This window comes from Jatropha curcas, chromosome 7 (genome assembly GCF_041381405.1).
Source record: "Jatropha curcas cultivar XTBG-Jc1 chromosome 7, XTBG_Jcur_1.0, whole genome shotgun sequence".
Classification (NCBI taxonomy): Eukaryota; Viridiplantae; Streptophyta; class Magnoliopsida; order Malpighiales; family Euphorbiaceae; genus Jatropha; species Jatropha curcas.
The window spans coordinates 29,278,325-29,294,076 of record NC_143157.1 but is presented as its reverse complement, the minus strand read 5'-3'; the positions used below and the strand labels follow the sequence as shown (position 1 = coordinate 29,294,076).

Below are 15,752 nucleotides of genomic sequence, written 5' to 3'. Positions count from 1 at the left end.
GCACTATGTTTACTGTTTTTTTATTTATTTAATGAATAGTTTTATTTATATTTTTCAAAAAATATTTTATTCATATAAAATTGCATTTTTTTTCTTTCTAAAAATTCTAATTTACTTAGTAGAAAACTTATTCCATTAATACATTTAAAACTATATTATGAATATATTTAAAATAATTTTATAATTGTATTAGGAGAAAAAAATTATCCTAAAGCTATTGTTGCTCTCAAATTTATTTATATTTTTTAATTTTTTAAGAAAAATATAAAATTCACATTTACTGTTTTTTTTTTTTTTGAGTTGTTTGATATTTTTTGCTATGCAATTTGATAGGTCAAATTACTATTATTATAATTTATTGTTTGTAATTTATGGAGAACGGAGTGGCTATCAGGATTTTAACTGGGTCTCGCAGTGCATTAAATCAGCTATAATTTTATTGATCTCCAAGTTTGTAATACAGATAACACAATTATATTTTTACAACTCTATTCTTTGTAATATCAATATATAGTGCACAAACTATATATTTACATGGAACTAAAATCTGGCTCAATCAGACAACTCTTCCTTTCCTCCCTCTAGAGTGGTATCCATCCCTGTCACAAAAGGAGAAAACCATTATCCATTGAAGTGGATAAATAGAGAAACTGAAAATCAGAAGGCTTTAAATGAACAAACCTTGATTAGTCCTTTCTCAGTACCACACAAAACAATGTCATTGGCAATGAGTAGGCTTGTTATTTTGCTGCCTGCTGATATTCTCCCCACATTCTGTTGCTTCCCTCTCAACCATATCTAATTTCACAAAAATGTCCAGCGCACAAGATTGAAAATTTTAGTTTCAGTAAAACGCTTTAGTCCCTCAAAATTTTACCCTTTTCTACTAAAGTTAACTATAGCAAACTTTTGAGGTACTAGAGGAAAAATGTGTACCTGAAGGGTGCTGGTTGATGAGCTGCAATTTAAGTATATGAAGTCTTCCACTACTCCCATGAATTGTACATTTCTGCCTCTCTCAGTTTGTATTGTCGTTTGGGGCTTGTAATTTGTTCTCCACTCCTGTAATATTTCCTTTAAATAACTGGAGGCTTCTTGCATAGTATTAGAACAAAAATATCCACAGTGCAATTTTTTACCTTAATTTTTGAACCTTCAACAATTGAACTTGCACTATAAAGCCAATCTTTGTATGCAACTATCGAATTGATTGGTTTGTTTTGCATCATCCAACTCTTTATTGGTGGTTTGATCTCTCGCTCTCTATTGTTTGTTATTGCTAATTCCTGAAAAGAAAATCGGTCATGTACTTTTTCCAATTCCTACAAGAGTTTGTATCAAAGAATATGCTCATAAAAACTAACCAACCTGTATGCTTGAATCCATGGAGCCTATGTAAAGTTTTCCCTGCACTGCGCTCATACACTTAACCTTCTTATTCTTGCACATCTCTTTTGCTATTCTTGATGAATCAATCACCTGTAAATAGCAAGTTCTATACTAAAATGCTTTTGTTTTGAACACTTCTTTTAGCAATGTTTAGTTAAATGGTTACCTTAATTCCATGGCCTTGCGCTACAACAAAAATCATCTGGCCATATGTTTCTATCTTATGAACTGGTTCTTTCAACGATATAACTTCAATGCACTCCAATTTTCGATGAACCATTTGCCAAACCTACATAATTAAGGCATTGTTTGGAAAAAAATGGATCAATAGTTCACATTTCCTTCATTATGAGATTTGTATGAAACTTTATTTTATCCATACCCTAATGGTTTTATCAGCAGACCCACTTAAAAGGCTTTCCCCTGGTTCATAGAGTGAAAAACATGTCACTGTCTTTTTGTGCTCTTTCAGGTCCCATAAAAGAGCGGCTGATTGTTGTTTGAAGTCCCACACCTGGTAAATAAGCATAGATGTCTTATGTTTCAGGCCTTGGCAAGTTTGGATATATGATAGTATAGTAAATACCTTAATAGAGCCATCAGAATAGCCACTATAGAGCAGTCCCCTGTAGTAGATAAGGGCAGTTACAGCTCCACTGCAGTTGTGTTTTGCCTCCAAAATTTGTGAATGTACACAAGATATACGCTGTTCTTACCATTACAAGAATTTTTATTAGGAAAAAAAGGTATCACACCGGCATTGTTACCTAAAGGGTATTAGATTACTAACTGATCTATTAGGCAGATAAAAGTCAGCTACTCTATGTAGTTCATCAGCCATCCAGGTTACACTTGAAAAACGTCTCAGGGACTCCCTTACTCCTTCTGAGAAATGGATTAGTTTCTGCATTCCTGCACAAAGAACGTACTTTTTAAATAGAGGCTCAACAAATTTCCTACTCATTGTTGAGCTCAATAAATTCGTGCAGGGCGGTTGTTACTCAATAAGGGCATTACCTCTGCCAGAAGTATAGTTATAGATGCAAAGACATGCTAGAAGTCTTTCTTCAAGCTCCATTCCTGGGTGCAAAAATTGCTCAATACCATCGAGCAGTATCTCACACGCAGAATTTCTTAGGCCATTTTGATGCTTGGCAATTTCACATCCAATCCATGCAATAGCGGTGAGAGAGTCCCGAGAAACCCTTTTGATCTTACTTCTTAGACCTTTCTCTAAAGCATGGAATACTGGTTTGCCTATGCTAAGAATGCCTTTTGCAATCTTGCTACACCAGGATTCAATTCCAGCATCCTGAATTTCATGAACCTTTCTTATTCTTAATCTCTCTGGTTAATATACAGAAAATATAAACACCCCACTAAATGAGTCATTAGTTTATTTATTTCTTACATCTTACCTGCAGGCTTTGGTCTGACCAGTCAAAGTTTCTTATCATGTTCCAGTGTTTCAAAGAGGTCAAGCCTGCCTTTTTTACTAGCAAAGCAACTGTGTATGGTTCCCCTGACCAAGTATAAGTTCCTCCAATGTTTGCCAGAATGAAAGTAGACAGTTGCTGCAAAGTAGAGCTTTCTTCAGATGCCACTGACTTGAGGATGATCTGCATAGCCTCTTTCATGAACATACTTTTACCAGATGAGTCTCCCTGCGAATATTTGATAAGACCATATCAATTCAAATCATATATTCCTGTGGTAACTGAAATGCAGTTTATTTGATTGCTATTTGCAAGTCATACTACTAACCAGAATGTCTAGCTGCACCAATAAATTTGCTGCCAAAAGTTGGTAATGAGGTTGAAGTTCTTGGACACACTGCAGCAGAATGTGCATAATGCCATCACTTCCTTCTTTCTGTAACCATTGCAATAAGGTAATGACTGATGACCTGACAAAAGTTTTTGGATGTTAATAGCCAGTTCATTTATTTGTTCCCTCTAATCTCCTTGAAAGAGATGAATTACACGAATTAATGATCTTTCCCTCTAATGACCATAAACTGTTCATATTTTTTTTGTACTGGAGTTTATAGAGGAGGATGCATACCTTGGCATGCAGAGGATTTCATGGAAAAACTGAAGTGCTATTAACTTGGCACGCTTCTCATTACTTTGTAGTAGACGTTTAAATGGAGCCAGAGTAGTAAATTCCATTATGCATTTTCTGCATTGTCCATCAAATTGCATGCATTTTATTAAAATATTGGCCATGGAAATGCATTCCTCAACATTATTGTCTCTAGCAACATCTAGTAACCTACTGATAATTCTGGGAGAATTGATTGCAGCCAAGTGCATGTTATTGGTACCACAATCAAATGCAGTTACTAGAATTTCAACAATCATCAATGATGCTGCAGGAGGTGTCAGCAATTCTGAAGGTATTTTCCCCTTGTAGTTGTTTGAAGTACACACAATCTCCACCAATGCTGGCATAAGTTCTAATGTCTTTATTTCTATTGGGGATGGATTTATCAGATATATAAGAATAGCTGCCTCATGCACATTTTGCTTGAGAGCAGTTGCCAAATCACACAACCGCAATCCCTTCTTCCTGATATCTTCTATAGCTGACTTGTTTACTGATACAATACTTGTAAGAATAGACATTGATGCCCTTATGACTTTTTCCTCTTTAGAACTTGAAATAGCTGTTAGCAGCTGATCCAGAATAATATCCTTTAAGATAGTGTATTTTATTCCCTTTTTGCTGTTCAACATATTGTAAATGGCTGTAAGTTCTACAGCATAGTCTTCCTCGCATTTTGCTAATCCTTCGGAGAAGCACAGTTTTGAAATTGCTTTCTCAAGTATTGCCATTAACTCAGTATTGGAAATGGAATCTTTTCCCGAATGCAGACAAAGATCATTCATGTTTTTTGAGCTTGGCGAGCTCTGTTTTTCCCTTGAAGCTTTTTGGTGTCTACCCATCTGCATGACCTTCCAATTCTGTAGAGCAATTGCTCCTACCCGATCAATTCCTTCAACATTGCCATCCGGGAAAGAACCTGATTTTTTATTTCGAAGTTCCATGATAGATAAATCGAAATCGCTGATAGAACTGTGAAATCTGCCAGAAGAGAAGTTACTGATATTTACTTCATTAACCTTTTGCACTGCTTGCTGAGGTACAAGTGGCAAAATCATCGGTTTGTATATTTGGTTCAATGTGAAGCAAGAAGCCTCCTGCATCCTGTAAAGAAAAATAAAGTAGTTTTCATTGTTAAACACTTCATTACATTCTTGTTTAGCAAGTGAAAATGCCCGAAAAACTTGATTCTGAACATAACTGATCACAAACTTGTAGTTGCATATCAGCTTCACTTGTAGTTCTGATTGACATTTTAGTATCATCCATAGTTTCCTGATGCAAAAAGGGTAAGCTATCATTCAATAATTATGATTCTCCAAAAATATCAGGTGGGGTGCATTAAAATCAATAATTCTGAGATACAATAAAAAAACATGCATTTGGTAGCTAATTTTCCAAGACAGAATTCTATGCTCATGTGGTGCCTCTCAAAAAGTTACCTCATCATCATCTTCTTCCACATAACAACTGTAGCATGAATTTGCTGAAGTTGGTGTATCCGATTGGGATTCCATCAGTACTTCCTGAAGGCATTTGATGCTTGTATATTTTTCAGGCTCTTCAGTCTGAGTTTTCAGGTTTTGAACTTTACTGTCATCTCGAATTTCTGTGCAAGTTTTAAGTTTGTCTGCTGTATCATAAGCTGCATATTCTTGAGGATCGAGTGGATGCACCTTCTCATCCTGCATTAAATTTTTTGCGGAACTACAAAGATAAGAATTTGTAAAAATGCAAATTTTATAAACCTAGAGCATGAGAATATCCATTTTGAATATTTGCATATAGTCTGAATGAAATTCAACATTAGTTTTGGGCTTACTTTGTATGGTTTCAGCAAGTGTCCTTGCTCAATTGAAATTGAAGAGTCACTACTTTTGGTTACTTGCCTGTCATAATATTACGAGATATTTCAAGGGCATTAAAAAATTCATATATGAAACAAAGAAAATCCAAAGTTTAATTCAATATGATGGAAAAAAAATGATAAAGAATTCTATTTTTTTCTGCATTAATTGTGATGTTATTCGCTAAAAGGAGAACTAACCAGAAACTCTGCAATTCATCATCGCGGAATGAAGCATCTTTGCTTCTGCACTGCCACTGGAGAGTCTCTCCATATAACATGACCTGATAATACATTAGCCAGTGTTTGTATCTCCTTGCAATCTCCCTAATTGCTTCATTAATAATGGCCTCCTTATCATTCTTTCCACTGATGACATCCATTTCTGAAACAATTCTTGAATTAAACAGACTTGCACAGAGTTCTGGAGCAAGTTCAGTTCGAATAGTTCTTGGCGATACCGATGTTGCTTGGAGAAAGTGCAGGGCAACCTGAGACTCATCATTTTGCAATTTTCTAACCAAAGAAAGGTAAAAGTATGAGCAGCAAACCAAATAATGGTTTTGAATTCCAGCTGTGACTCCATCTTCTTCAAGCAATGCTGGGGCCTGAAGCATTCTTTCCGAATTCTTTAACCGGGTAAGTCTCTCTGCTGCATTTTTCTCCTGAATTGCAGCTTCAATGCTTTCAATCCCCCAATAAAGATTTGATATAACTGAATGCTCGGAAAATTCAAAGAATTCTTGCTTTCTAATATTTAGCTTAGAAATACATTGGGATTTCAAAGAATTCCATAATTCAATATTTGCTAAGAATTCAAGAAAATATTCATTTACTGCAATAACAAGTGCCTTTATGGATTCAAGGTCTGGTCTCTCATAATCATGAGATAAAGGAGAGCAAGAAAAGGAAGAAATAGAAGCCATGGAGCACTTAGACCTGTAATACTTCTTAAGATAAAAGAGAACTCAACCATGGAGGATAAGAGAGAGAGAGAGACATTGGAGAAGGTCATATATACAAGTGGTGGCTATAGAGAATTGAAGTTTTAGAACAATTTCCCGTGACCGTTCTAACCAAAATCCAAGCATTCTTGGTCCCTCTATTTCTCATACTAGCTTAAAGACAAAAGTTGACCGTTGCTTCCTATTCATAAAAGGGGAAAGAGGAGAAAGAAAACAAATTTTACTGTTATCATCTTCACATGCTCTTTATCATATCACTTCCCAATTCTTTCTTTTTTTTTTTTTTCTCTCTTTTGGTGCTTTGCTAATGAAGCTTTCACTATTATCTATAAAGAAAGCACCAATCATTCTTCACACTTGAAGGCTTTATAGGAAAGGAACTGATTAGAAGATTTAGCTGTATTACTATTTACTATTAACATCGTACAGTCATTCTCGCATTATATTAAAGAGATTCTTTCTCTTGCTTTTTCTCTATGATTAGAGTGAAACATGATTAACTAGGTTTTGTATTATTGCTTAATCATCATGTGAAGCAATTGATTAATCAGTCCAAATGACAAGCAGTAAATACTGTATTGATATTATTTAAATGTTCGCTTTTAAGCTGTTCTTCAATGTCTTTGACCCAAAAAAAAAAAAAAAAAAAGCCATGCACACACAAGTATGTTGACTTGACAGAAGAAGCTTCATTATGGGAAGAGGCACAAATGTAGGTCCATATCCTTGTTTATGGCTAACAATTAGTTCAGCATTTGGCTTTAGAAAAGGTAAAAAAGAACACCCTCCTGTAATTAGTGACAAAGATGTTGGAATTTTGCTGCGTTGGATTACAAGAAGCCTATTGAAGTGTACTAAAATGTAATGCAATAATTCAGAAAGTGATTACTAATTTGAGCCCTAATTATGCAATTATCTTTGTTTTTAAGCATGTGGGTCTCCGTAACTTATTACCAAAATGTAAGTATGGAATTTCCAGGGCAGTATTATTTTGTTTTATGAGATGGAAGCAAAGTATGCTAGCATTTGTGAGGTTGTCATGAAAACGACACCACACACAAAAATAGCACCAGACAGAACCCAATTTCCCAAATTCAATACTTATTGCAAGCTCCCTTGCCAGCCAATATGACTCAATCAATCAAACAGATACTCATCACAAGACTCACAGTAGTAAATATATTATTCTCTAGAAAATATCAGCTCAACCTTACCAACATCTTTTTTTTTTCTTTTTTGGCATTTTGTGTAGAATTATATTAGAGCCACAAACAAGCCGACGTTAAAATTTGACTCCATGAGGTCATATTCGAACTTAAAAACTAAATTTAAGCTTGGCTCATTCAAAATTTATAATTTTTTTTTTTTCTTATTTACAGGCTTGAATTTGAGCTTGAACTCCAGATTATTAAGTTTATAGTTTTTTTCCTTGAGCCGCTGGACTGATTTTTAGCACCAACTATAGATATTGTTACGTGGATTATGCGTAGAGGAACAATTAGAAATAATCTAAATCTAAGGTTTCAAGAAAATATAAGGCTGTGATTATTGAAAGGTCAGGATCAATAAATACCTGTTGTCTGGGACCCTGATGTTAGATGATGGATTGCAACGTTGTCTGTCACGAGCTGAGGCTTGGGGATCAGACCCAAATCACATGTAGACATGTCATCAATCTTTAGCTATCGAAAAAAGACAAGACTTTGATTCTTCTTCCTCCTACGGCTGTTGGGTAACACCCAACCCAACTGAGAATCATAATTCATGTAATTGAACACCGATTGGGCATGCGATGGGTTTGAAGGCCCAAATTGAGTCCGATAAATTGTCCGAAACTGGGCCAAGATTTTCATAATGGCCCCACAAATTGGGGCTGAGTGGGTTCTGAGGTCCAAATCGAGCCAAATAAATTGGGTCAAAACTAATCCGCTGTGAACAAGCTAGTTAAACCTTGTTGACAAGCTATTAATATTGATAGAAAAATATCAAGAGGTTGTGACTCAGTTGGCAATACAAGCTGAGCATGTAGGAAGAGCTCTCAGATTTAATCCCACTAGATATATGTGCAAAGGGAGGCGAAGAGCCTTAACTATAATTAATCCTGAGTCAGATCTACCTTGTCCGGAAAAAAAATATTGATATGAAAATGATTAGTTGGGAGATTCTAGTTGACCAACATAGTAAAAAAATTTTAAAAAGGAGTATTAATTCATTGTTCATCCTCTCAGTATGTATGTGGCCAAGTCATATTCATGTCTACTTCACACTTATATCTACTCACCGATTGTTTGAAAAGAATTAGGTCGATCCTCTACGTAATGGGAGCATCTTAGTGATTAAAATTTGAGAAATTAAGTACACTTACTCATATAAATAATCTGATAAAAACCCATAAATCAAGCATATTTGGTTTGATGATCCTGACCTTATCTCATTGAATCTGCAACATAAAAACCCATGACGAGCTCGGGAAGTAAATATCCATGCTTTCTAGTTATGTTAAAAACTTGTGGCCTTTGTTTCTTGTTTTTCTGATTGGATCTTCTCATGGGGTTGCCGCTCGCCGGTGGGATAAGTTGCAGGAATCTGATGCTCCAACGCACGTAAACTTTTTCCGATCAGCTTTAAGGGGGAGACAGAGAGGTTTATCATGTTCCGGTGATCCGAATGTGTGCTTAGATCGGAAGAAGAATCCATGGGGTGGCAACACGTGTTGTTTTCAGCAGTTTTGCAGAGACACCTTAAGAGATTCCAAGAATTGTGGAGCATGTGGTCAAACATGTGGTTATGGATTTGTATGCTGTGATGGAAGCTGTGTTGATGTTCAAAACGATCCTCGCCATTGTGGTTCTTGTTTTGAGAAGTGTCCTGAACAAGGTAGGTGTTCTTTTGCAATGTGTGATTATGGTGAGTGATTAATTATGAATTTATCATTAATAAATTAGTTTCTTTTAATAATTCTTCTCCTTTGTTTCTGTTAACAAATATGGTGGATGCTTAACGATTTTCAAATTCGAATTAAGAAACTTTTGACTATTGTTATTTATGGTTTGCTATATCCACTAATTAAATATATAGAATTAAGGTCCATGGTAATATAGATTTGTCCATATTTACTTGCAATTTAAAAATTAAATTAAGTGTTTAAAAATTTGGATGTAAACTACTGAATTGCAACATTTTTAAATGGGTTAATTAATTGCAAAATGGTTTTATTTTTATATAAAAAAAAAATAGAGAGGGTAATAAATATGGCATAAAGCATTTAATTGTGAGATCCAAAATCATGTATAAACATGAATTTAGTCAGCCTGAGGCCAACGACATCGCGTATCCTCTTTTAAAATCAATAGAATTTTGCATCACCAAAAAAAAGAAAAAAAAATCAACAAACTGCACTACTAATTATAGTCAAAAGTACTTAATTTGTTAATTAATGTATTTATGGATTTTGTTTTCGTAATTATTTTAATTTTAAAGGTTACAACGCTTATTAATTATTCCTAATTTTTTTAAATATAAAAAGATCTAAGAAAATGTTTTAATTTCACACCGATGCTAAGTTTCTTGGAAACCTCCATTACGCGCCATGCAAAAATAATCACTTTCATGATGGTTCTTTTCTTTCTTTCATACATATTAGGATCTCAAGCTGAGGTTGCGAGGAAGACACTTCTTCTTTTTTTCTTCTTCTTCTTCCTCATATTTCCATACAATAAAAAATAATAAGTAAAATAAAATTTTGCAGTAATATTTATGTTTAACCTCTACCTTCTTTGCAATTTCCTTTTTAAAAAAAAAAAAAAAAAAAAAAAAAAAAAAAAAAAAAACCTCATTTTGCAATATTTTTCAATTCTTATTTCAAATTTCACTTTCCTCTCAACATTCCATTGATGGAGGGCTACCAAGAAATTAGACGATGTCGGCTTTTGGTGCAATTACCCATTTCTTTTTAATTAGAAACATATTAATACAACTAGTTTACTGTTGGCCCCTAAATTAATTTTTTTAAATTTGAAATTTCCCTTTATATATATATATATATATATATATATATATGCAATTGTTATCCCGTCTGTGATGGATGATTATATAATTATCAAAATATTTATTAGTTTCGGCATATAGATAATAAGAATACAATAATATGATGCTAACGAAGAAAATTTTGTATTTGTTTGAAAATTATTATCAAATCAAAACAACTTGGATTAGATTATTCAATTGATTGAGACCCTCTTTAAATAATTGATAATAATGGAGAAAAGAAAGCAAATGCACTTTTTTTTAATGTGTTATCAGAGAAGAATACATCTAAATCTAATTAGAGATTAACTTATCTAAACTCGATTTGTAAACTAGTTAATGAATCAAACTAACGAGAAGTAATTTGTTATTGAAATGAGATAATTTTGAACATTTTCACTAGAAAAAAAAAGAAACAATATGGAAATAATTTTTAAAAATATTTATTTTGATTGATTTGTTTTATATGCGAATCTCAATAGCAATTCAATCTAAATAATTAGCGGCTAAAAAATAAGGAGAGAAAAATTTAAAAAGTATTTTTTCTAAAAATTTTTATACTGCAGATTTAAAAATAAAGAATTAATTTTGGAGGCCATAACCCCATTCCATAAGGCCTGTATGAGTTAATAGATCAGATCTAAATAAGTGTAATCCATCTAATCATGCATATTTGACTTGCTAGCAAACTGATCTCCCACAAATTTCCATATTTTCAGTTAAAAATAAGTAAAGAGAGAGCTCAAAAATAAAAAGGTTAGGAAAAAAAAAAAAGAAAAGAAAATCAAATTTAGATGAGCCAAAATAATTTTATGGGTGTGAAAGTTAAACTTAACTCATATTTCAAGCCTAGTGTTTTCTCCATTTACTTTTCAAATTTTAAAAGGGTTAACAAAAACAATTCATTCTTTTCATAGACAAGCGCGTCCCAGCACCTATTTTAAGACCACTTCATGACCCCATTTTCCATTCACTCTTTAGAAAAAAAAAAAATCATAAATCCCAATAACCAGCACACAGACACAAAAGGAAAAAAGATGTTTGAAGAGAGACCGCAGCAGGGCGGTGCACCCCATGGAATCATACTAGCTGTAGTTGTCTGCACGGTGGTTTTAGCTCCATTTCTCCTCGGCGACCAAGGCGAGGCCATAACTGAAGCTATTACTGAGCTCTTAAGCCCAGTCGGTCTTCTTCTTCTTCCCATTATCCTTCTCTTGACTATTCAGTTCCTTTCCTCCGATCGCGGCTCATTTGTCTCCACTATCTTCTCTACTGGCGAACCAGATACCATTCACCGAGTCAGTGGCTCACCTTTCGGCGTGGCTTTATTTCTAGTTCTGATCTTGTTCTTGCTTTATAATCGCATGTCCATCTTCGGCGGCGACGATGATTCCGGTGATTAACTTCTGGTGAGTTGGTGACTTTGCTTGCATGGATCTGAGAGACTTGGACTCGTCTATTATTTTTTTTTTTTGGTTTTTTAATTTAATTTCCTGTATTTGTATACAGTACAGTGGGGGGTACGTAGATTTGCTAGTACATGGGATGGTATTTTTGTATTTAGAATTTTAGTTCGAGGGTATTATGGTAATAGAAAATATTGGAGGAAGCAGCTGGAAATTTCTGCATATTTTGTTTAGTGACAAGATTACCCTTGATCTGAATATGCTTATACATTTTCTCTGTCTATTATACAGTGAGGGTATTATGGTCTTTTGGTGAATGTGTGCTAACTACTAACTTCATCCGGTGGCTGCTTGACGGTGGCGACGTGGATGAGTGTCTTATTTTTGTCACTTTGTTAGTCCACATTTCTCTGGCCATGCACGTGAGCACGTGGGCTCCCCACTTTCGCGTGTATGTACGTACATGTGTACACGTGAGGCAAACGCGCAGATTGAAAGAGAGAGTAGAACGGGCCAACTGTAAGGAACCGATTGATCAGAAGCTGACACGTAATAGTTTGTTAACACACACAACCACTTGCTCTTGCTGACACGCACCAGCAAGACTGAAACTGTCTGACACCAAACACATGTCATGTGATGTGAGATAGGTCTCAATTTTGAGCGGGAGACAGAGATGCTCTTTTATAAGGCCCTAGTTGATTTGCTATTTTTGCTTTTGGGCCTCGATTTTTGGGCCGTGAGATCTTATCATCAAACCTTAATCCAAGCACAATTAAAACCCAGACTTACTAGTAAAAAAAATAAATTTCTTAGGAATTTACTGGAAACAACTCTTTGAAACCAAGAAAAATAATTCATACAATATTGGTTTTTTAATTCATTGAATCCTCACCCTCGTAGGCGCACTCAACAATTTATAGGTATAAAAAATCTCATGGCATGATAAGGACGTTGAAGACCGTTTGCACCAATCCTGCACTAGCGTTGCATATGGTGAATGGCCAAGTGTCCAACTCAAGAAGAAGGCAAGTGCCAGGTCACATCTCTAGAGCTTTACAGCCTTCTCCCCAGGATCATTAATAACTTACATCTACAAGCTTTCCCCATCTTCATTACATTTCCTAAAATCAAAATCACATTTACAAGCGTCAGCTAAGTTCTATAAAGGTAATTGCTGAACACAGAAGCAAAGACATGTAAAATGGACACAAATGTAAAAAGTTATTGTAGACTGCATTATACAACTGGATATAACATGTTAACAATGACAATTGGAATACATTGCAGCCAACAAATCTGACCTAGAATCCTCATCAAATGACTGATTTGAACCAGGTAACCGTGTTGCACCAGAGACTTAGCAACGAAATTAATCAAAGATAAAATGGGAACACTACGTATAACCATGCCTAGATCAAACTATTTCCAATATTTGAAGCCAACAGCCACACGGAACCTTCCTGCTCATCTGAATGTTGCACACCTGCATACATACCCTCCCAACAGAAGCAAACTCACCTTCGTAAAGAGAGACTTGTTTTACTTTTTACGAACACGCATCAGGTAATGATAGTAATTTTCCATACACGACATTTGTAAAAGGATTTGCCATAAGCTGTTATCACACAACTCATTATGAATTAAACTGAGCTTCTGAGAATGTCAAAGTTGTATTTCTACGTTGTCAATACAAAATCAAATGAAAAAAGAAGGAATTAATATGAGTTGAGACATTTGAAAGAGATTTTCAGAATCAGGAGTCCTTTTAGAGAGGACAAATCAACAGAATGAAGGACTAAGTTAGGCAGTCTCATATCCAAATGCCACCGTGGTAGGGCCAAAGCTAAACCTAACCATGCCTTTTAAATCTCACTATCATTATGTATTTGAATTCCACGAATTATTTGCATTAACCTGGGGCAGATTGGAAGCATATGATAGTTCAGTATAGCCCAATTACCATGTAATCAAGTAAAACACCTTGGCAATCACTATCACACAGACAGATAGAAAAAGATCCCAAATGATAGAAGTGGCATCAACACAAGTGAGCTTCCTAGCATGTCCTACGAGCTGGTAATAAACAGTCACTTTAAATAGAGAAGCAACTTCATAAAATTTGGCACTTACTAAAAATTGAAAAATAAAGCACTACCCAAAAGGGGAGCTTTAAATCAAGGACAATACTCACTGAAAACATTAACACGCTAGCACATATAAGACAGGTGCATAACACCACATATTGGTACAGATGAAAAGAAAAATAAATTAGAATATTTTCGTGTTACAATTAAATTGGGCAATCAGCTCACCTTCATGCTAATCCCAAAGTTTGTAGTTTATCACAGCTAGGAGTAGGCAGATTCCTGTTCCAGTGACGCCTCTGGAGCTCTATGTGACAATGACGCCAAAGCAAGCTTCTATAATCCTTCATCACATTGTCTTCAATGTTGGCTCGTGCAGGACTTCCAACAGGAAAATTGTCATCAAAAGCTGCTGATTTAACAAAGAACTCCACGCCGAGTTTATCAGTTGTCTTAGGAATTTGATAGGAATAATTTTTATGCAATGAATAGTCAGGCTCTGAAAAGGGCAGATAAGCAAGTACAACAATCAACAAGAAAGGCAATATCTGTATAAGAAGCAGCAACTTAGCCCCTCCTCCACGACTAAACTCCTCCCGTTGCCGACCACCACTCATTTCTCTACTCCTGTAAATATGATGCGCCCTAAACATGTCAGTCTGACCAAAAAATGACCTGAATATTTCATCTGGATCAAAATCATCTTCATAAAACTCATGCACATTTCTCCTCCTCCTTGTCCGCCTAACATTATACTGCTGGTTGTACTCAAATTCATCAACCAAACCAGTCTGATCATACTGCCTCCTTGAATTATCATCACTCAAACACTTAAATGCCTTGCAAACCTTTTTAAATGCTTCCTCAGATCCTGGTGCCTTGTTCTTATCTGGGTGAACTTTCAACGACAATTTCCTATAAGCCCTTCTAATCTCCTCAACAGAACAAGTCTTTTCCACTCCAAGAATTGTATAATGATCCTTATTCCTCTTAATCTGCCTAATCAATTGCACATGTTCTTCAGTATAATTCCTTTCCCCATTTAAACCCTCATCATTTCTAGCAGAACTAGGCCTACTCTTATCATCAAGAACGCATTTTTCATCAATAGATTGATTTGACCTAGAAGAAGAATCGATCTTCTCACAAGCAGCCAAAAGTTCATCAACAGATAAATTATGATTCAAACGTTGAGCGATTTTAATAAATTTCAATCCTCGCTCTTTATTTCCAGATGCAATTGCTTCTTCAGCAATTCTAAGGCATCTAAACGCTTCATCTTTATTACTATCCATAACCACTTCAAAGATTTCAATAAATGAGCTTCAATTAGCTCTAATTCAACACCTAAAATTCCGAGTAAAATTCACAAATTAATGTTTGCATATGACAAATCAGAAATGAAAAGATCACACAAGAATTTCAAATTCCAATCAAGAGCGAAACGAATGTGAGTTGATTAAGAGTTACCTGATAAAGATAATCAAACATTGTGAAGACATACACATGTGTAGAGATGTGAAAATGGGGTGAGTGAGAAGGAGGAGGAGCAGAAGACCCGAAGCACACGACTGCGTCTGTATTTGCTACTTATGAGCCAAAATCCTCAGGCTCTGGCCATCAAGTTTGGTCAAGTTATCTAATGGAAACTTGCCACGTCCGATTTGAAATTGTTAACTGAACCACTAACAATACAGTTTAAACTTTAAAGTGTAAAATTTCGAAGATGAAATCGTGAAATAAATTTTATGAATTTAAAATAGATAATCGATAAAAAAAATTTGGTATTACATTGTGCTTCGTAATTATGTTAAATATAATTATTTAATCACGCAATTAAGTTAATAGACAATTCCTTGTGCTCTTTTCCCCCTCGAGCAAACGACGTCGTTTTGGATTTAATATAAATGAACTGCGCAAGTAGCTG

At 35.0% G+C, this 15,752-nt stretch overlaps 3 protein-coding genes across 3 annotated transcripts; 1 reads left to right on the top strand and 2 right to left on the bottom strand.

Annotated features, from left to right (window-relative positions):
* Window positions 1–415: 415 nt before the first annotated feature.
* On the bottom strand, window positions 416–6,429 carry LOC105643443 (Transducin/WD40 repeat-like superfamily protein). Its single transcript, XM_012228566.4, has 17 exons — window positions 5,543–6,429; window positions 5,318–5,384; window positions 4,938–5,180; window positions 4,697–4,770; window positions 3,454–4,599; window positions 3,154–3,295; window positions 2,808–3,053; window positions 2,407–2,701; window positions 2,180–2,301; window positions 1,976–2,095; window positions 1,772–1,903; window positions 1,556–1,678; window positions 1,369–1,479; window positions 1,140–1,286; window positions 937–1,062; window positions 682–798; window positions 416–599 (listed from the first exon to the last, which is right to left on the bottom strand). Exons 1-17 carry the CDS (start codon window positions 6,265–6,267, stop codon window positions 582–584), a joined length of 3,954 nt encoding a protein of 1,317 aa, XP_012083956.1. The 5' UTR covers window positions 6,268–6,429; the 3' UTR covers window positions 416–581.
* A 4,830-nt stretch (window positions 6,430–11,259) lies between these two features.
* On the top strand, window positions 11,260–11,996 carry LOC105643442 (uncharacterized). The gene has a single exon (XM_012228565.4). It carries the CDS (start codon window positions 11,286–11,288, stop codon window positions 11,733–11,735), a length of 450 nt encoding a protein of 149 aa, XP_012083955.3. The 5' UTR covers window positions 11,260–11,285; the 3' UTR covers window positions 11,736–11,996.
* A 561-nt stretch (window positions 11,997–12,557) lies between these two features.
* On the bottom strand, window positions 12,558–15,480 carry LOC105643441 (DnaJ heat shock amino-terminal domain protein (DUF1977)). The gene is made up of 3 exons (XM_012228564.4): window positions 15,296–15,480; window positions 14,054–15,172; window positions 12,558–12,862 (listed from the first exon to the last, which is right to left on the bottom strand). Exon 2 carries the CDS (start codon window positions 15,118–15,120, stop codon window positions 14,056–14,058), a length of 1,065 nt encoding a protein of 354 aa, XP_012083954.1. The 5' UTR covers window positions 15,121–15,172; window positions 15,296–15,480; the 3' UTR covers window positions 12,558–12,862; window positions 14,054–14,055.
* Between the last annotated feature and the right edge of the window lie 272 nt (window positions 15,481–15,752).